At 35.0% G+C, this 21,728-nt stretch overlaps 1 protein-coding gene across 1 annotated transcript; it reads left to right on the forward strand.

The window, feature by feature from the left end:
• The first annotated feature begins 14,477 nt into the window (after positions 1-14,477).
• LOC109005455 (probable E3 ubiquitin-protein ligase XBOS32) lies at positions 14,478-21,274 on the forward strand. The gene is made up of 11 exons (XM_018984406.2): positions 14,478-15,409; positions 15,530-15,794; positions 15,907-15,966; positions 16,154-16,225; positions 16,324-16,499; positions 16,591-16,751; positions 17,789-17,847; positions 17,928-17,974; positions 18,423-18,563; positions 19,406-19,497; positions 20,585-21,274. Exons 2-11 carry the CDS (start codon positions 15,600-15,602, stop codon positions 21,091-21,093), a joined length of 1,512 nt encoding a protein of 503 aa, XP_018839951.1. The 5' UTR covers positions 14,478-15,409; positions 15,530-15,599; the 3' UTR covers positions 21,094-21,274.
• The last annotated feature ends 454 nt before the right edge of the window (positions 21,275-21,728 follow it).

Raw genomic sequence — 21,728 nt, forward strand, 5'->3', positions numbered from 1 at the left:
TTTCAACTTGAGAAGAAAATTGAGATCTCTTAACCATGTTTAACCCATGGACTTTGTGTTCAACTTAAAGGCCTTTTTCAATTTTCTTTTTTAAATGTTGTGTTCAATGTAACGTACAATCACTATTAAGACTTAGGCTTTCTTTCTATTTTACTTTTACACGTGTACATATAGAAAGTTTAGTTATCTTTCTATTAATGTATTAGCCAATAGGAATGAAGTTTAGTTTTTGTATATAAGGCAACTTTGTATGTTTATGTTAATATCAGAATATCAATATATGAAAGAATATCAATATACGAAAGAATATTTTTCTCTCTCTGGAAATTAGAGTTCTTGATATAGTATTAGGAGAAATAGAAGAAATTAGTTTTCTCTCTGATTTCCTGACGATCATGGCTGCTAATGTTCCTGCCAATTCTTCCGTTGTTAATATCGAATTTGATCCACATAGTCCTTTCTTTCTCACAAATGTTGATCATCTTGGTGTTCTTTTGGTCAGTGAGAAGTTGAGTAATAGTAATTACCATTCCTGGTCACGATCCATGTTTCTTTCCTTGAAGGCACGTAATAAACCAAGATTTATTGATGGATCCATTCCAATTCCAGCTATGGATGATCATCTGTTTTCTCCATGGAGTAAATGCGACACAATTGTTCTTTCCTGGCTTCTCAATTCTTTGTTACCAAAGATTGCTCAAAGTGTCATCTATGTTGATTCTTCTCGTGCAATGTGGTTGGAATTGAAGGAGAGATTTTCACAAAGGAATGGATCTCGGATCTTTGAATTGCAAACTGCAATCTCTGCCCTACGTCAAGAACACAATGATGTTAGCACCTATTTTATAGATTTAAAGGTACTTTGGGATGAACTCTTGAATTATCAGCCATTAGCTGTCTGTCTTTGTAGAGGTTGCACATGTAATTCTTCCAAGATTTTTGCTGCTTATCATCATCAGAATTATGTGATGACTTTTCTGATGGGACTTACAGATTTTTTTGATAATATAAGGGATTAGATTTTGATGATGGATCCCTTGCCATCTATTAACAAAGTTTTTTCTCTTGTTATACAAGAAGAGCGACAAAAGCTTGTTAGTAAAAAACATACTACTGTTTCTTCTGTTGAATAAGTAGTTTTAGCTGCTAAAATAGACAATTCCTTTAAGAATTTTAAGGGAAATACACATAGCAAAATTCACCTGCAGTCACTGTGGTATTGTTGGACACACAGTTGACAAATATTAAAAACTTCATGATTATCCTCCTAACTATAAATTTAGGGATAAGTCCAAAGGTGGCAATGTTGTTAATGCAGTTTAGAACACTGAGAATTTCTCTAACCTGCCTCTTACTGTTGAGCAATGTCAACAATTACTAGCCTTGTTGAAACTAGCTTCATCTCCTGCCACTCCTTCAGTCAACATGGCATTGGTTCCAAATTTTTCAAGTAAACACAAAACCTTTTGTGTTGCTGAAAATTCAGTCAATTTTTATTCTTGGATCATTGATAGTGGAGCTTCAGATCATATGATTCACTCTCCAAGTCTTTACACCGGCATTCCTACTATTGTTTCTAATTCAGTCAAGCTGCCCAATGGTACTTATGTAGAGGTTACACATATTGGTGATATTATTTTGAGTCATACTCTTACCTTAACCAATGTTTTATGTGTACCTACTTTTTCCTTTAATCTCATTTCAATTAGTAAATTAACACAAGCTCTTAACTGTTGCTTAATTCTTAAAGCTGATAATTGCTTTCTGCAGGACCTAGCAACTTGGAAGATGATTGGGGCGGTGAATTGCAAGATGGTCTGTAAAAGTTGATTGCTCCCAACTCATCTGTTCTTCACAGTGATTCTTCTTCCTCTAGCTGTTTTTCTGTTCAATCTGATGTAGCCTTATGGCACTTTAGATTAGGCCATCCATCTTTTTCTAGAATGCAACTTTTGCATAAACACATTCCTGTTTTTGACTTCCAAGTTTGATTCATGCACTACCTATTTCATTGCTAAACAAAAACGCTTATCATTTCCCATTGGTAATAATAAATGTGCATCTTCTTTTGATTTGGTGCATTGTGATATATGAGGACCAATGGCAGCACCAACTAATGATGGATTTAGGTATTTTCTTTCAATAGTTGATGACTTCTCTAGGGCTACTTGGGTATACCTATTGAAATCAAAATATGAAGCTGCTCCTCTTTTACAGTCTTTCTTCATCCATGTAGAAACTCAATTCAATGTTAAAATTAAAGCATTTAGGTTTGATAATGGACCTAAGTTTTCTTTGAAGGCTTTCTTTGCTTCTAAAGGAGTCCTTCATCAATTGAGTTGTGTTCGTACTCCACAACAAAATTCTGTTGTTGAGAGGAAACATCAACACATTCTCAATGTGGCAATGTCACTTATTTTTCATGCTAAACTTCTTGTTTCTTATTGGGGAGACAGCGTACTTATAGCTGTTTACCTTATTAATAGAACCCCGAGTCCTCTTCTTTTGAATAAGACTCCTTTTGAGCTCTTATATCACAAAATTTCCTCTTTTTCACATCTAAGAGTGTTTGGCTGATTGTGTTTTGGTTCAACACTCTCTCATAATCAATCTAAATTTTCTCCAAGAGCTGTAAAATCTGTTTTTTTTAAGATATCCATTTGGTGTTAAGGGTTATAAATTGTTAAATCTAGAAACTCATACTTGCAACATTTCTAGAATGTAGTATTTCATGAAGATGTTTTTTCTTTTGATACTTCTTCATCAACACCATTTCTTGCTCAAAATCTTTTATTTTCATTTTCTAAGAACAATTAGAAATAATTGTTCTATTCCATTTCTTGCTCCAAATTCTGATCTTCCCATTTCTGCACCTCTCTCAGTTTTAGAACATCATCTTGCCATTTCATTTCCTATATCAACTACTCAAGTTGATCATTCTAGGAGATCAACTAAGCCTAGACATCCTCCCACATATTTCAATCCTATCATTGTCAACAGGCTAGTTTGCAATCATCCTATTTCTCTGATCAACAAGCTTCTGGTTCCTTGAGTACTTCTCATCCACTCAATAAATACTTGACCTATGACAAATTGTCACATTCTCATAAGTCTTTTGTTCTTACTACTTCTACTCTGATTGAAACCAAGACTTATTTTCAAGCCATTTTATATCCTGAATGGAGGGATGCTATGCAATCAGAAATCTTAGCCTTAAAAGAAAATGGAACATGAGACTTGGTTCCTCTACCTGATGGCAAACACTCAGTTGGTTGTAAATGGGTGTATAAGTTGAAGCCTAGATATGATGGCAATGTGGAGAGATGCAAGGCTCGATTGGTAGCTAAGGGATATGCTCAATTGGAAGGGTTTAACTACTATGAAGCATTCAGTCCAGTAGCCAAGCTTACAACAGTTAGGATTTTTTTATCTATAGCTGCTGTCTAGAATTGGACTGTTATTCAACTGGATGTGAATAATGCTTTCTTAAATGATGATCTTCAAGAAGAGGTTTACATGTCTTTGCCATCTAGATTTGACAACAAGGGAAGTCAAATCTGGTTTGTAAGCTCAAAAACCTTTATATGGCTTAAAACAAGCCTCAAGACAATGGTTTGCAAAATTCTCCTCGACCTTGTTGGCCACTAGTTTTACTCAATCAAAATCAGACTATTCATTTTTCAGTAAACAAGAAGGTACCTTAGTCATCATGTTTTTTGTCTATGTTGATGACATTTTAGTTGCAAGTAATGATGCCTCAATTATGGATTCTTTAAAAGCATACTTGAATACTCATTTTAAGCTGAAAGATTTATGACCCTTAAAATACTTTTTGGGTCTAGAGGCTGCTAGATCTTCTAAAGGAATTCATCTTTGACAGAGAAAGTACTCCTTAGAAATTATAGAAGATTGTGGTTTGCTTGGTTGCAAACCAACAAGCTCTCCAATGGAACAAAATCTGATTCTAAGTGCCAACAATGGTGATGAATTATCAGACCCTTCCCAATATAGAGGGCTGATTGGGAGATTGATATACTTGACTATTACAAGGCCATATATTGCCTTTTATGTTCAGAAGTTAAGTCAGTTTACGCACAAGCCAAGAAAACCACACATGGCAGCTCACATAGTGGTTCAATATATCAAAAACACAATTGGCTTAGGCTTGTTTTTCTCTTCTTCCTCAAAGACTTTCAGCTCAAAATCTACACACACTCGGATTGGGCAGCATGCCCTAATACTAGAAGGTTTGTGAATGGATATACTGTCTTCTTGGGTGACAACCTAGTTAGTTGGAAATAAAAAAAGCAGCATATCGTATCTAGGTCCTCTGCTGAGTAAGAGTATAGAGCAATTGCATCAGCAGTTTGTGAAATAGCTTGGTTGAAGAATCTGTTGGCAGATTTTGGTATTGTGCATTCTCAAGCTGCAATTCACATCTCTTCAAATCCAGTATATTATGAGAGAACGAAACACATTGAGTTGGATTGTCACATTATGAGGAAGAAGTTACAAGCTGGAGTTATTAAACTATTCGATGTGAAATCCAATAACCAAATAGCAGAGATTTTAACTAAGGCACTTGGTTTGTATTAGTTTAATCATCTTATTGGCAAGATGCGATTAATAAACATATATAGTCTATCTTGAAGGGGATTATTAAGACTTAGACTTTCTTTCTTTTATACTTTTACACGTGTACATATAGAAAATTTAGTTATCTTTCAATTAATGTATTAGCCAATAGGAATGAAGTTTAGTTTTTGTATATAAGGCAACTTTGTATGCTTCTGTTGGTAACAGAATATCAATATACGAAAGAATATTTTTCTCACTTTGAAAATTAGAGTTCTTGATAATCATTACAATAATCCTTTAGTACGAAGAAAAAATTGTCATAAATTCTATCAGTCAACTTTTTTTGTTAATGATAGTAATTAAAAGCTAGCTGGTTCTTTTTCGGTATTGGTAATGCTAAAAAATAATAAGTGGGCTTGAAAATCAAATAAGTAGTTGTAATGATGAATTTCTATATATTTGCAATTGAGAAGTTGGCTTTTTTGGTATTGAGATGAGTTTATATGATACGTTAAGGGCCCGTTTGTTTTCAGAGATGAGATGAGATTAAAGTTAAAAAGTTGAATAAAATATTGTTAGAATATATTTTTTAATATTATTGTTGTTTTGGGATTTGAAAAAGTTGAATTGTTTATTTTATTTTGCGTGGGAATTTGGAAAAGTTGTAATGATGAGGTGAGATGAGGTGAGATGAGGTGAGATGTTTTTGGAAAACAAACAAGGCCTAAATCTATCTTATAATAAAATTATATTTATAATTTAACATATCACATCAAATAATATTAGTTTATAGATTAATTATTTTTATAGAATCTTTTTATAACTATAGTATTTCTATTTACAAATTAGCTTGGGCCTTCTTGAGGATTAATTAGCATGCGCACTCTAAGTGTGTGTATATATACACACACACTAGGAAAGGACAACATGCCCCACACGTGTGTCCAATTTAATTTTACATAATTTTTGGTTTTTTAAATAAAAAAATTATTTTAAAAAGTAGAAATAATGAATTATAAAAAAAAAAACTCAACTCATCATTTCCTATACTACACAGTAACATGTGATTTCTCATTTTTACCATTCAATTTAAACATATATATATATTGATGTTTAAATATGTGTGTTTACACATTAAGAAAAAAATCACATATTGGTGTGTGGTGTGGAGATGATGAATAGCATTTCTTTAAAAAAAATATATTTTAAATCTAATATCTTTATTTTAAATATAGCAAATGATTTTTAAATTGAGTCAAGTATTCTAAAATCTTCTAAATATTTTACCAAAATCATTTTAAATGAGGTATTTGTAGTGTTATTGAACAAAGACTAATTTTCAAGTAACCTTTTTATATTTTGGAGTTCTGAAAAATAATATAGTTTTGAAAAATTAATTTATTTAAATGATTTTATTATTTTAAGAATATTATTCAATATTTATTAATTTATTTTATGTTAAGAACTCTCATTATTTAGATGACTCTATTCTCCTAAGAAATATTTATTAAAACTCATCATTTTGTTTTATAATAAAAGATTTTAATTTTAGATCAAGAATAAAAAAATTTGATTTTAAAATTTAGTATATTTTTTTTCCTTATCTATTTCTTTCTCTCTTATTTTTCTATGCATTATTTTCACATTTTTTCTTTCCTCCCAACCCACATTCGCCAAGTTCTCTCTTTTTCACATGTGAAGAACAAAAGTCTAAGGACAGGTTTTCCTTTACCCCCAACCCATCTACTTCTCTCTCTCTCTCTCTCTTCTCTTCTTCCGCTGACATGGTCATCCAGTTTCTATTCAACCTTTTCACTTACATACAAAAATACCCTCCAAAAAGCTGCGATTAGGGTGGTCGTTCTTGTTTTGTTATCTTGTGCAGATACTTTGCCTCTGTGTACTGTTCACACATTCCTAAAACTCGTTGTTTTTCTCTTTGTTTTGTTGGCTTCATTTGGTTGGTAATGGCGTTGGGAGTCTGAAGAGGAGTGGACGACGTTGGGTTCTCCTTTTCTCATGCTAACGGAGACTAACTCGGTTTGCGTCATCATCCTCACCATCGTCACACATAGACTCTTCTGGGTTTTTTTTTTAATTTCTACTATTTCGTAAAAACCTTTGGAAATGTAGATTTTTTCTGAATTTCTTCGTAAATCTAGAGTGTTGTGATGCACTAGTGTTTGTGAAATTGGTGAGTTTCTTGATTGCATGTGAAATTTGTTCTTCTTTCCTCTGGGTTATTTTTCTTCGCTAATCCGGGGTGTAGATCTATTTGTTTCTGGGTTGTGTTTTTCTTTTTGGTTCAATTTAAAAATTTGAAACTTGTCTGTGGGTTTTCTTTACGAAGGGCGTAGATTTTCGTCAGCGTGGTTTAGTGGTAAGGATTAATGGGTTCTTGTCATTTCTTGGTTTTTTCTCTACAGTATATATACCTCCTTATTGGAAATCAAGGACAAAATTGAAAAGAAAATAGTGGAGGAAAACACTGTAGATCACTAGAAGGTTTCAATCCGTCAAAAGAAGTTAGAAATTCAAAAATGTAAAAAAACAATCTAGCCATAATCAGAGAAATGAAAGAAACGGGACAAAATGTAAATTCCTCATAAAATAAGAGACAAAACTAGAAAAAAATATGTTAAATGAAAATACTGTTTATTTAACATTCGTACTTATATATATAGTAGATATATAAAGGGCTAATCAAAACCTAATTTCAAACTCGTGACGCATGCTTTAATTAGACGGTTAATGTGCAATTAATGCAAAGCAACGCTCAACAACTGGACCCTTTGTCGTTATCATGTGCATAATTAAGAAGCTAGAAGACATTATCGACGACGATGCGAAAGTAATTACCTCATTAATTAATTCAGGCAAACCTAAACAACATTAAGTTTTAGTTAGGAAAATGGTGAAAAGATACTACTGTATATTTTGTAATTGAGTAATTCTAAGTACAATCGTGAAGTGCGTAAACGACACGTAATCATTTTAAAAATGAGTAAAATTTACTACTAAAAAATTAATTTCTTTCATGTAAGTTCTATGTTTTATTCACTTTTTTTAAAACGATTATGTTTTAAATATCTTTTCTCTTTATAATTGATTTATAATTTACCGTTGCATAATTTACGGTTATAAATATCTTTTCTCTTTAAAATTTATTTATAATTATGTTTTAAAATTTAAAATTTTCTTTTATAAAAAAAAATATCCTTCATTTAAATACAAGTACTGATCAATAAATAGGTGGGTTCTGGTGAGGACTTTCTTCCGGTTTAAAATGTCGAGATTAGATTTAAATCGATCCATCAGGCCCTAACCGACATATGCTTAAACTTTTGGGTTTATATTGCACTAATTAATGAGGCCGGCCCGCCGCCCATTACTTGGTCCAATTACTTTCCAACTTTCGATTATTATTATTATTATTATTTTTTGGAAATTTTTTCATCTATTATTAACAACTCTCCCAATGCAAGAGATTTCTCAACAATAATGATATCATGCAAAAGAAATTGATAGCCTTCGGCCATCAATATTTGCTTCTGTTTTATGCAAACTTGAAACGCAGAATGATGGGAAATCAATGACCAGAAAAATGAGATTTTTTCACGGGTAAAAACGTGCGCGCAAAATATGATGGCAGGCATCATATATGCTTGTGAAGTGTTGACAATTTTCATTTATTTTTTCTTACAATCTTGAGAAAAACTCAGGCAGAATTATTTTTGTTATCTTTCTTTTAAAGAATAATTAGTTTGAGGTCGGTTGAAAAATAAAATAGAAAATAGAAAAAGATATAGATCAGAAGAGATGAGAGGAGGGAGATCGAGAAACTTTGAGGACTACATTTTTACCATTCTCGGTTGTACTTGACTACATAATATATGTTTCTATTTATAAGAGAATGAGCAAATCTAGAGAGACAAGAGTCTGCATTAAGGGCACAAGTGGACACATTCAAAAAAGTTTCCAACGACATCCCAATAACGACGATAGTAGACAAAGATGGCTATTCAGGCATGGTACGTAGATGACAGAGATAATCTTCCAAACTGTTAAGACTGAGAGGAAGAATGTTTTTTTTTTTTTTTCATAAGTTGTCTTTGATTTGTGTACATCTTTACAAATAAATAGATTCACAAGAGACTTAAGTATAGAAAAACTTACATATGGTAAGTGGACTAATTAGACTAATGCCTAGAATTGAGGCGATTGCTGATTTTCTAGAGGTTGAGTATATGGTAAGATAGATAACTGTCAATACTTCATTTCAAGTTGGTGCATGTAGATCCGTAATGCCCAATTTGCGTGAAAAAATGTGAAAAAGTTTCTGACCTAAGGCTTTGGTGAAGATGTGGACAACTTGTTCATTTGAAGAAGTATGAATGACTTTGAGAAGACCCGAGCAAATCTTATTATGAATAATGTGGCAATCAATCTCAATATGTTTGATATGCTTATAAAACACGGGAAAGTGTGCAATGTAGAGGGCAAATTGATTGTCACGATGTAAGGTGAAGGGCTTGAGATGAGGAATGTCAAGGTCAGTGAGAAGTTGCTTCAACCAGGTGAGTTCACAGGTGGTGACGGCCATAGCTCAATATTCAGCTTCAACGAAAGAGCGAGCCACGATAGTCTGTTTTTTTGTACGCCATGAGATCGGGTTGATGCCTAGCTGAAGGAAGTATCTGTGGTGGGGAAGCTGGTCTAATCAGAATTAGTATATGCTGTGACATGTAAACTGCTAGAGGAAGAGAAAAAAATGCCTTAGCCTAGACTGCCTTTGAAGTAACGGAGGACACATGTAGCTGTAATCATGTGAGGAACGCGAGGAGCATGCATGAACTGACTGAGAATATTTACTACATAAATAATGTCAAGTCGGGTGATGGTTAGATAGATGAGGCTGCCAACTAGACAACCATAAATGCAAGGATTAGAAAAGAGGTCGCCATCTTGATTGCTGATTTTTTGGAGATTAAGTATATGGTAAGATAGATAACTCCTCATCGATTGTGGGTCCTGAAATAAGCAAGTGTTAGAATAAAATAAAAGAACACAAGAGCTTTGAAGGGTAATTTGAGAAACTGATAAAATATTGAAGGAGAAAGTTGAAACAAAATAAACATTAGATAATGTGAGGGACATAGAGAGAATACAAGTGCCTAGTCCTTTGATTGGAACATCTTGTCTAGTGGGTAACCGCAAGCAATAGTCGGAGTAAAGACTCCTCAAATCGGTGAAGGATTCTCGCTGGTGACAGATATGGTGGCTGGCGCCGCTATCCACCACCCAGTGGTGGTGCCGATTGAAGGAAAAAATAAAGGAGTGAGGGGAGAAGATGTTATTGACAAAATGGGCTGAAGAGGTTGAAGTGGTCGAAGAGGTTGAGGACGATGGCGCGAGCAAGGAAATGAGTTTCTGGTACAACTCCGACGACATACCAGGGACGGGACTCGAGGCCGAGAGAATGGTGGTGACCTGGTTTGTAGTAGGTGAAGGTTGCCCAAGAATAAAGGGCCACGACTTTGGATAGGGCTCTCGGCCAGGGGGGTAGCCCACTAGGATTTAGCAGCGATCTCTCATGTGCCATCTTTCCAGCATGCCGTGCATTTCAGAGGGGGCCTTTGTCGACCAGTGGTGCGGGCAACTATGGCAAGGGTCTCTGATGGTGCGGATCGAAGATGGAGCAACCTCTGTTGTTTTTCTTGGAAGAGAATGGAGAAAACTTTGCTTATCGAGGGGAGGGGGTCCATGGCCAAGGTCTGAGTACTTAGAGAGGCAAAGAAGTTGTTGAGGCCAAGAAGAAATTGAATCGCTCACTCATCTTCAGCCTACTGTTGCAGATCTTTGAGGTTGGTGCTGTTTTGGAGGTGCCCAAGCTCATCCCAAATCTGTTTGATTTGGTTATAGTATTCATGAACTGAGTTGGTTGTTTGTTGTAGGGAGAAAAGGACACATTTGAGGTGATATATTCGAGCATTGTTGTCATGACAGAAACGAGAGGAGAGGTTGACCCAAACATCACGAGGATTTGTATGATACTTGAGAGAATTAGCTATGGAGGGGTTGATTTAATTGAGGATCCAAGTAAGAACCATGTCTTTGGTTGAATTCCATTGAGTGTATTCGGGTGAGTTGGGGTCAGGGGATTTGAGGGTTCAATCAACAATGCTCAACTTATTTTTGGCATTGAGTGCTCGTGTCGTGGCTTTCTGTCATTTTGGAAAGTTGTCGCCGGTGAGAAAGCCATTGACGAAGATTAGGCTTGGAGAATCTAATGGATGAAGGAGGTAGGAGAGGAGATGAGTGGGTTGGAGTTGTTGGCCATATGGATAGAGGGTAGGGATCGATTAGGCTAATACCATGTTAAGACTGAGAGGAAGAATTTTTTTTTTTTCATCAGTTGTCTTTGATTTGTGTACATCTTTACAAATAAATTGATTTACAAGAAACTAAGTATAAAAGCATGTACATATGATAACTGGACTAATTAGACTAATGCCTAGAATTAAGGTGATTGCTGATTTTCTGGAGGTTAAGTATATGGTAAGATAGATAACTGTCAATACAAACTACGATTTGTAAACTGTATAACCATTTCAACCTTACTCTCTGTTGATCTCTGTTAAATAAAGTTATGAAAAAATTAGAGTAATAAATTATACTGATTGACTTGTACAATCAACTAAATATGATAGATTATAAGTCATATTATCGTATATACTAGAAGATCAAAAAATATATTTTAAATATAGTAATACTCTAATATATATATAATATGAAGTGAAAATCTCAACTACTTCGACTCCCTGGGATGGGAAGTTCCATAGGATATTGTTTCGAGTTTTCCATGCATATGGGTTTGGGCCGGTTGTCCTCCTGTAATTCTGTTAAGAACTAATGAGTTATAATTTGACATCTAACGTAAAACAACCAGCTCATATATAAGATCAGGTATATATAATTCGAAGTATTAGATATTAATGGAGGAGGATGAACTTAGACGTTCAAGCTAGCTCATAACTTGCCGGCGGCCAAAAAATGTTGGTCCACTTTGTATTCATGCTTGAAAGCCGAAGATGACATTTTAAACTTTATTCAAAGTAAATTGTAATGGAAAAATTAGAGAAGTGGCCGGCCGGCCGGCCATATTGTCACATTAGGGTTCTTCTTCTTCGTCTTCGCTGTTCAAATTTTTTATTTTACAAGTACTCACACTTATGGCTAGATTTGGATACACAAACCTATTTATCTCATCTCATTTTATCATTACAATTTTTATAATTTTTCATACAAAAATATAATAAACAATCTAATTTTCTCAAATCTTAAAATAAAAATAATACTAAAAAATTATATCTAACAATATTTTATTTAACTACTATTCAAAACATCTCATATGAATTGTCTATCAAAATCCAACTAAGTCTCATGCTTCTATATTACTTAGAAGGCTATTTGAGTATCTAAAAAATCGCTTGACAATAATTGTTTCAAACCATATATCATAACAGGAAAGTATAAAACTAGTGTCTGAAATGAGGAAGTACTCCAACTTTATCCAAAACATATATGTCGTATAAGTATTTTGGTAAGTGAAAAATTGAATAAAAAGAAGCATACATACCAGCAATTGTTAAACTTACTAAAGCATCAGCCAATCTATTCCCATCTCTATAAATATGAATTAATTCTAAAATTAGTAACTTTGATATTTTTCCGTTGTAAGTAAATACAATTAAAGTATCGTTCTCTTAAAAAAAAAAAAAACATAACATAAAAATGGATGAACAAAAAGAAAACCCCAAAAATACTCCTTGCTAGCTTTAGCATGTTCCTAATAATTATTATTTCACGCCAACATGAACTTAAGAATAATGAATAAGAAAGAGCTGTCCTTGATAAAGCATGAAACAAAATACACGAATTATGTATGTCTACCCAAGGCCAACATGCTAGAGCATGATGATGAGCTGAAATACGCGTCTTTGCCGGTGGGCTCCGTGGTGGGGTTATGACTTGGGGAATCTCTGCGTATTCTATGTTAAATTTTTATTCTTCAACTCAAGATGGGGCCTGCCGGGGACTAATATAAGCACTACTTTTAATGATAATGTTAATCCTACACATTCTTTATTATTATCTTACTATTCAATTTTTTTTTTTCTTTTTTGTTATTTGAATCTGAATTAAAAATCTCAAAACATGACTCTCTTACATAATCTAAAAGAAAATAAATTTAATCAATCAACATAATCATATAATTTAATTTAAAATAAATTCTATTTTATAAAAATTGACCTAAATAGCAAAATAATGTCACTTTTTATAAAATTAGATTTATTTTAATTAAATTATACGATTACATTATTTGATTGAATTTATTTTCTTCTAGATTATGGAAGATGATCATGTTCTGAGATTTTTAATCTAAATTCAAAGAGCAAAAAAAAAAGAAAAAAAAAACTGAGTAGTAAAACAGTAGTAAAGAAGATGTAAGTGTATCATTACCATTTTTTTAAACTCTAAGACCATCGATTAGGGGTGACACATTGTGTTTTTGGGTCGTGTTCGTATCGTATTAAGTCATGAATATTCGACTATAAAGGTCAACCTGAACCCAACCCGTTAAGCTAAACGTATCAAACTTTCAAACCCTAATCCAACCCATTTAGATAATGGGTCGTGTCGTGTCACCCGTTTTCACCCGTTTAATAATTAATTAGAAATATGTTAACACGACACAACTCAATTAAATCCGTTTATTTCATGTAAATGGGTTGAACTAAAACACATAACTCATTTGACCTGATTAACATAATTTTATATAAAAGTTAAAATCTATATTTATTAATAACCACAATATCTTAAAAAATATATATCAATATTTTTCAAATTTTAACATAAAACTCAATATTACAAATCATACAATAACAAATATGAGCATAGATCTAAAATTACAATCTCAATAATAAAAACATAAGTATATTGAGAAATACTAATATTACAACTTAACAATAATAAAATTTTAATTTCGAAATAAATTTTAAACGGGTGAAAACATGTTAATTTTGTGTTAAGCAGATTAACCAGTTTATAAATTGTGTCTTAACGGGTCAACCTAGTTTGACCTAAACCCATTAACATCATACCCAAACTCGCTAATTTCGTATCTTGTTTGTGTTGAATTTACACGACGTGTCACATATTGTCATCCCTACCATCAATTCGTTATTTCATATTTATTTAAGATGGAAATGCTGCAAAATTTAAAGAGAAAAATGCTAAACCCATCGAATTTGGGTTCCGAAAGTGTGTTCTGAAACTTTTTTTTTTTCTTATTAGTGATTAATGAATTGTTTTTTTATTTTTTTTTAAATATTTATGATGATTACAAAAATACATGGAAAAAAAAAAAAAATGGACTTTTCGGGACATTTTTCGGTGGCTGTAGTGGAGCTCAAATTTAAAAGCCATCGAAAACATTCTCAAACAGTGGAGTCGGGAAATATGACATAGTAGACTAGTAGTTAAGGATGAAGAAAAGAGATCTCGCATAATCTAACAATTAACTCTGCCACGTACGAGAGATCAGACGGCAAATTTACCAGAAAAGTTCAAAGAAGACGTACTTTCAGTTACAACCTAGTTTGCGGTCAAAATATGCAGGTGAAACGTAAAACAAAAAGAGTGAAGGCGAGTGAGCCGTGGGTACGACGCTTTTGGTATGTCGTGCGGTGTCGTCTTTTCCACTCCGCAGAGAAAGGGGAGGAGAGTGAGAGTGAGAGGAACAACCCAACCACCTACCAGGTTGACTGGCCTAATAGGCTAATATTATCCAATCATGAGAGACGCGCTTTTGTTGCAATACATTGTTGGTTGGGGTTGCTGTAAAAAGTCATTGTCCCCAATAAAACATCTCCCACTTCTGTTCCTCTTTATTTATCCTCTTGCCTTTTTATTTTAGGCAAATTCAGCTAACCATATGACTGTACGTATATATATGTTTTTATATATATCATGCCTTGCACCTTTTTCTGGGTCAATTCTCTGCTAAAGTTTGATCAGTCTCTCCAGCAAAGGAGATTACTTACTAGGTGTAGCAGATTTCGTTCTTTAGGTACATCTGGATTTGGGTATTGGGATATTCTGACTTTTGCTTGAGGATTTGGAAGTGGGTGTTGCGTAGTTTTGAATCTTTCTATTCCTTTTTGTGTTTTTATAAATAGTTATTACAGATTTTTGCTTTTGAGGGAAAACTTGGAGTGGGTATCGGAGGATTTTGATTCGTTTAGGATTATGTACAGGTGGGTACAAGAAATTCGGGTTCTTGGGACATATTCACCAATCGTTGAGGGTGATTTTGGCAGTCATTGGAGATTTTGATTCTTTCAGGATCCCGTAGAGGTGCGTGTCAGGAATTCGGATTCTTGGGGGATATTCACCAATCTTTGTGGCCATTTGGGGGCGAAAGTATAAAGGATGATTTTAGGATTGATTAAGAATATAGTACGCTGTTGAAAAGGAATTTAAAGTTGTCTGTTGCAGCTTGTATGTTTGTTGGGTTTCTCGACGTTTACGAGGACTTTTAAACTAATCTATAAACAATCACATCTATGTCAGTTTTTTCTAATGGGTAGTTTCAGAGTGGGTTGCTCCTCATTTTCCCAAAATTGAGGATGTGTACGTAACGAAACAAGAACATCAGCTGTGTGTGTTCGTGTGTGTGTGGGAGCATCAATGTTAGTGGGACTCTGACCGTTACAACCAATGCTTCTGCTGTCCTTGAGAGGCTTTGTCAGGGGTTGTTATCAGTTTGGTAAGACTAAGAAGTTTTGTGAAGAGATTTAAGAGTTACTTTTCAGTTTCTATTTATTCCTTATGCGAATTCGCTGATCGATTAAGGATCAATGCTCTTTGTATTACTCCATTTGTGAAGATTAAGGGACATGAGCTAGGCAGCAATCTCGTTTGGTTCGGTTTGGCTTATTTGAAAATCTTTGCGGGTCATGGGGTTTCTTAGCATAGTCGGGAATTCATTCGGATGTTCGGCATCTGGGGAGCGCTTAGTTTCAGCAGCAAGGGATGGAGACCTTCAAGAAGCCAAGGCATTATTGGATTATAATCCCCGTCTTGCGAGGTACTCAACTTTCGGTGTTCGTAATTCCCCACTCCATTACTCTGCATCTCAGGGCCACCATGAGGTACACTATAACTTAATTTAGGCTGGAAACTATTCTTAGAGAGTCAAGTTGTACCTTTTTTTTTTTAATTGAACAGTATCAGATCTAATATTACGTTTTTCCATGTCTTTAGATAGTCTGTCTCTTACTCGAGTCTGGAGTTGATATTAATCTCAGAAACTATCGTGGTCAGGTAATATGAATCCTCTGATTTGATCTAGTTCTGTTTGATTATTATATATAGTCATTTCAGTGTCTCTACGATTTTGAAACAGATTTCAAAAGTGGCATTTTGTTTTATTTGAGGACGTACATTATTTGGATATCAAAGTTAATTTTTGAGGAATTAATAGATGCATGTTCTTCATGTTTGCGAACAGACTGCTTTGATGCAAGCTTGCCAGCACGGTCATTGGGAAGTCGTTCAGATTCTGGTTGTTTTTGGAGCCAATGTAAGACTTCTATTCCTAGCCATTTTCCTATCTTTCAGTACCTTGAGTAGTTTAGAAGGTTAATGCGATACGATTTTGACAACTCTGTGGGAATCTAGATTCACAGAGCGGATTATCTGAATGGGGGTACTGCCCTCCACTTAGCTGCTTTGAATGGTCATTCGCAGTGCATTCGTCTCCTCCTTGCAGATTACATACCTAGTATCCCCAGTATCTGGAATGTATTAAGGAGAAGATCAGACAGTGAAGAATCAATCTTAGAATTTGATGACAGGTACCTTAATCTGAAAGTCCTCTTAACACTTTTAATTTCTCTGACTAGCATGCTCCTTTGATTTACTTTCTTGTTTTGTTGCTTGCAACAGTGATCTCTGTCAGGTAATTAATAAGCCTGCTGATGGAGGCATCACTGCTCTCCACATGGCAGCACTGAACGGGCATGTCGAGAGCGTGCAATTGCTCTTGGACTTGGGGGCTTCTGTTTCTGAGGTCACTGTGGAGGATGGAACCACAATCGATCTAATAGGTAAACCCTTTTAGCTTTGGCCTTTTTGGTCAATAATCTCTATTCACTCCTTGGTTAAGCAAATGTGGTTCTCTTTCATATTACAAAATAATATGCTTGCAAAATCTGTTGTGTGCTGCTGTTTGTGGTTGAATATTCAGATGGCACACAATCTCATGAAGTGTTTTCTCTCACAAGAAATAGGGCTAATTTTCTGAAAATATGCCCAGCTACCCTAAGAAGTTTTCCATCATTAAGTTTAAAAAGGTATGGCTCAAATCGGGATTGAAACAGGATTCAGAAGCCTAGAAAAGTCAAATTCGGACTAGTTTGCTCGATCGCAGGTCTCATGCGTGTCTAGTGAACTGCTTTGTAGAGGTTTGCTGGACCGCGCATCTCACGGGTGTCTAGTGAATGCTGTATTGCACATCTCACAGGAGTCTAGCAAAGTCTCTGGTTCTTAATTTTTTATCCAATTTTGAACTAAACTCAGCCCAAACTAATTACAACTCTAATGGACTTAGTTTTGTCATTAAAATATGCAAACAAATATTTTTACACTAGCAGTGGTGTTGGCAGTGGGTCCCCCCCCACCGCGCGGGGTTTTCTCTGATTTTCTTTTTCATCTCTAATGGTTTATCACCAAATTGAAACAATAATTTGAACTCAGAATTGAATTATGACCATGGCATTTTTGTTTCATTTAATTGAAATAGATTATGGGAATTTCGTAGTGCATTTCATGACCATTTTTTCCTCTATTGCTTTAATTGCAGTTTTCTGGAGATGTTAGATCCATGTGTCATATAACTGATTTTCGAATCTGTTCATATGATGAAAAAATTTGAAGCTAGATTCTTCTTGGATAAACGCTTGTATTTTGCCATGCCGCTATGGTGCAGACACAATCTCACAATCGGTTTAGTTTGACACATTCTAATCCTTAAGTGCCTCAGTCAACATTTAACCTTTTCTATTTTCCAGGCTATACATGGATTAAACTATAAAAATAGTCTAAATATGTGCTAAAACAGTGTACATTTTTCATGGCTTTGCAGGTGCTGGAAGCACAGCTCTGCATTATGCTGCATGCGGGGGAAATGCACAATGTTGTCAAGTAAGTTTTCAATTACTCTGAATTTGAATACACTATTGGTATTTATGCTGAAGTTTCTAATTTCCTTTCTTTCTGTTCAGATTTTAATTGCCAGGGGTGCCAGTCTGACTGCTGAAAATGAGAATGGGTATGCATTTCAATTTCCTGTCTAATATATCCTATGATTTTATTCTAGTTTAACTGGGAAGTTTTTTTGTTTCTTACAACTTTTGACTTTATCAATTTGTTGTTCAATTGGTTGGGCATAGGATTAAAGTGTCTGGTGATGACATACCATTTATTCAGGACTTGTGATGATTTTTTATAATGCTTGCAGTAGTTTTATGATAAGGCTTATTGAATCTGGCTTATTCTAGACTTAATTTGCAAACTTTTGGTGTTAAAATGTCCATGGGTAATTCAATGCATTGGTGACATATTGAATGACATCAATTTCCGGTGAATCCCCTCTAAAGGATGGATCATGGAGAGTCAGTTGAGGATAGCTCGTTTTTCCTTGGTTTAAGCACTATTTCTGTTATTTTCTCATCATTGCTCGAATTGTCTAAATATCCCTGTTTCTTTTCTGTTCAAAGATGGACTCCCTTGATGGTTGCTCGTTCATGGCATAGAAGTTGGCTTGAGGAAATTCTTAGAACCGAGCAGGCAGGGCAGGCACGAATTCTTCCTACACCCTATCTGTCACTTCCCCTTATGAGCATTTTCAAAATTGCTAGGTGAGTAAAGGTTGTACCAACTATTTATTACTTTTTGTTTCCACGTCAATGCTCAGAACTTTGAGTTTTTCATAATTGTAAGTTACCTCGACATCCGTTCATTCAAATGTATCACAATTGCTGATGTAAGAGATACCAAGCCTCAAATTCAATTAAGCATATCTTTTCCTTTGACATTTAAAGAGTGTCTGAATTTGAACTCATTCTTTATCCCTAGGCTGCATTCATTTCAACTTAAAACTTATTTGCAGATGAAATTAACTTTTTGCATTTTTTTTTGGCTAGATTAACTTTGTGCAATTAGTTACTTGAAAGTTCTTTCTCCGTGTTAGTTTGAGTCCTTTCCAGTTTTATTGTTGTCACTTTGGAGCCATTATATGTTCATAACCTCCTTTGACAAACATATTAGGCTAGATTACTTAATGTCTGACGCTTTCCAAGCTAAATTACAACTACAAATGCTAAATTCAGCCAGACAATGTTAGTAGTTGTCCTTTTTGCCATTCAGAGAGGCTTTGTCTGCTTCCTAGAGACTCTTGTTATAAGAAGGCCTATTTACCTGTTGTGTGAATCAAAGGCATGGATGTGTTTGAAGCAAAACCTACTATTTAATTGACATGCTATGCTATTTGCATGGTGAAGTTAACAAAAAGTTCCTCATTGCTAAGCACCTCCAAATTTCACGAGTTTTCTTAGGTTATTTTGTTTCCATTTTTCTTGTGATTTGTTGAAAATCCACTTTGCCATCAAGTGGGATTGTGGGAAAAAATGGTATTATGTCAAAAAAGGTTGAACCTTGCTGAACCTTATTGCTATTTTGTCTTTTCGGGCACCATTCGCAGAGAATGTGGATGGAGGACAGGTGAATCTTCAGCCGCATGTCATGATCCATGTGTCGTCTGTTTGGAAAGAAAGTGCACAGTAGCTGCAGAAGGTAAATGAACTTATTCTAGAATAAATTCTCTTCTTTGGTCATGTACTTATAATATCCCAACTTCAAGATATGTAGAATTATTTGAAAAGATGGTGTTAATTTCTAAAACTTCTTGTCGATTACCTGTCGGACATGAAACTTTTGACTATGATTTTTCTTTTGGTTGCCAAGAAGACATCAGTGTATTTACAGAATCTTTCAATCTTTTCTAATGTTACCACATGGACACGTATTCTTGCACACACATTACTTGGGTCAAGTTGCTTGGCGGTGGCATTTGGTAGTGAAAATAAATAGTGATGGCGGGACTAGTAACCAGATGATGTTTCTATAGCGGTCATGACTATGAGGGGTAGGCAAGCCACAAATACTATTGCAGAATGTCGAGCTGTAGTTGATGGCCTTCGGATGTGTAAGCAACTTGGGTTGAGGAATGTTGTGGTAGAGTCGGATTCGAGTGTTGTTGTGGGATGGTTTGTTTCAGGTTCGTGTAATTATTGGTACTTGTGGGATTATTGGGAGGAAGCGCAATGTTTGGTTGAGTACTTGGTGTTCAGTTTAAATTGGTGTTTAGAGAAGTTAATATGGTTGCTGATTTTTGGCTAAACGTGGTGCGAATGGTGAGTCTCTGGTTTTTTTTGGGGAAGATTTTGGTATTGGAAGACTTAAGAGGGCTTTTACGTTTGGATAGATGGGGTTTCCCATACATTAGACGTTTATTTTTATTGGGTTGGCCTTGATTTTGAATTGTGATGTTTTGTTACCACGGTATTCATCCGCTATAAATAAAGGTTTTATTAATAAAAGTGGGAAGGGATCACTCATAGACATGTGACCTTCATCTCTTTTTTTTTTTTTTAAAAAAAAAAAGGGGTAGGCAATGAGGTGAGTTCTGCAGGGCGGCAGTGGTGGCATATTATGGTAGGAACAGGGTTGATAATATTCAGTTGACAATTAGGCAGCAGCAATGGTCATGGTGGTTTTAAGTCAGTCCTTAACATCTCTACTTTGCGAGCTACTGCTCTATAATGGTCCTGTTAGTATAAATCCATTAAGCACCGACACAATAACATGTCCCTTGGTGCAGGTTGTGATCATGAGTTCTGCACACGGTGTGCCTTGTACCTTTGTTCCACAAACTGCACCTCAAATGTTGCTAATGGTCCCCCAGGCTCGATAGCATGTCCTCTATGCCGGCATGGCATAGTTTCATTTGTCAAGCTTCCTGGAACAAGACCAGTTGTTAAGGAGATTGCGAGAACAAGTTTGTCCCTATCATTTTGCACGTGTTCTGGCGAAGGACCAGACTCATCTTCACTAGAGACCCCATTTTGCAAGCCCGAGCTACGTTGCTCCAGAATTTCCCCTCTAGGATCTTCTTTCCGCTCCCTGAGCTGCCAAAGGTTCCCATCCATGAGAATTAACTATAACTTTCTTTGCAAGGGAGCTCCAGATATTTGTCGTTCTTTAGTTCCCTGCACTGTAAATCGAAACTTGCGGAGGTGTTCAAGATCAGGCTTTAGGCGGTCGGCTTCTGAGGGCAGAAGAACATGGCTCTCTGCTCTAAATCACTATGTAACTTCTGGTGGTGGATGATGAAATTTTTTTCTTTTACTGCATTCCCTTTTTTTGGCATTCCAAAATCCAAAGCATGGTTTCTCTTTTTTTATTTTTTGTTCCAGATATAATAATGAGGTACTCTTTGGATGACGATCATTGTGCTTGTAAATATATTAATTAATTGAATGAGGTACTTTTTTTTTCAAAGATTGTATAGTACTTGCATACTCACGACTGTAACTATCATTTCTCTATTAATTATGTCAGCGACAAGCTAGAGGATTTTCTTACTCTTTTGTGCTAATTTTTGACTTCCAGAAAGTACAATTCTGGTACATAATTTTTACCCCATCTTGTTAGCAGGAAGTGATGGAACAAAAATAAATATATGAAAATAAAAAAACTTTCGAATCTTTTTTTTCTTGTTATTGCCAAACTAATCTGGACTATTCAGCCTGCATTTTGTCCCAAAATCAAGTGATTTTAGCTGTCATTATTGTTTCTTTTTCCTGAGAATTCAACATCGAACGTGCATGGCAGAACTGTGACCTACGCATGGAGGATTTGTACAAACTACAGTGAGTCCTTAATATTGTCAACACTCATGTAGAACTGCACAACCCAAGCCCTTTCTTAATGATCTGCACCTCATTCGACCAAATCTATTCTTT

This window comes from Juglans regia, chromosome 8 (assembly GCF_001411555.2).
Source record: "Juglans regia cultivar Chandler chromosome 8, Walnut 2.0, whole genome shotgun sequence".
NCBI classification, from domain to species: domain Eukaryota; kingdom Viridiplantae; phylum Streptophyta; class Magnoliopsida; order Fagales; family Juglandaceae; genus Juglans; species Juglans regia.

Coding starts and splice junctions, on each gene's coding strand:
- LOC109005455 (XM_018984406.2), top strand. CDS start 15,600: ATGGGGTTTCTTAGCATAGTCGGGAATTCATTCGGATGTTCGGCATCT. Junction 15,795..15,906: donor CATCTCAGGGCCACCATGAG/GTACACTATAAC, acceptor CCATGTCTTTAG/ATAGTCTGTCTCTTACTCGA. Junction 17,975..18,422: donor ACTGCTGAAAATGAGAATGG/GTATGCATTTCA, acceptor TTCTGTTCAAAG/ATGGACTCCCTTGATGGTTG.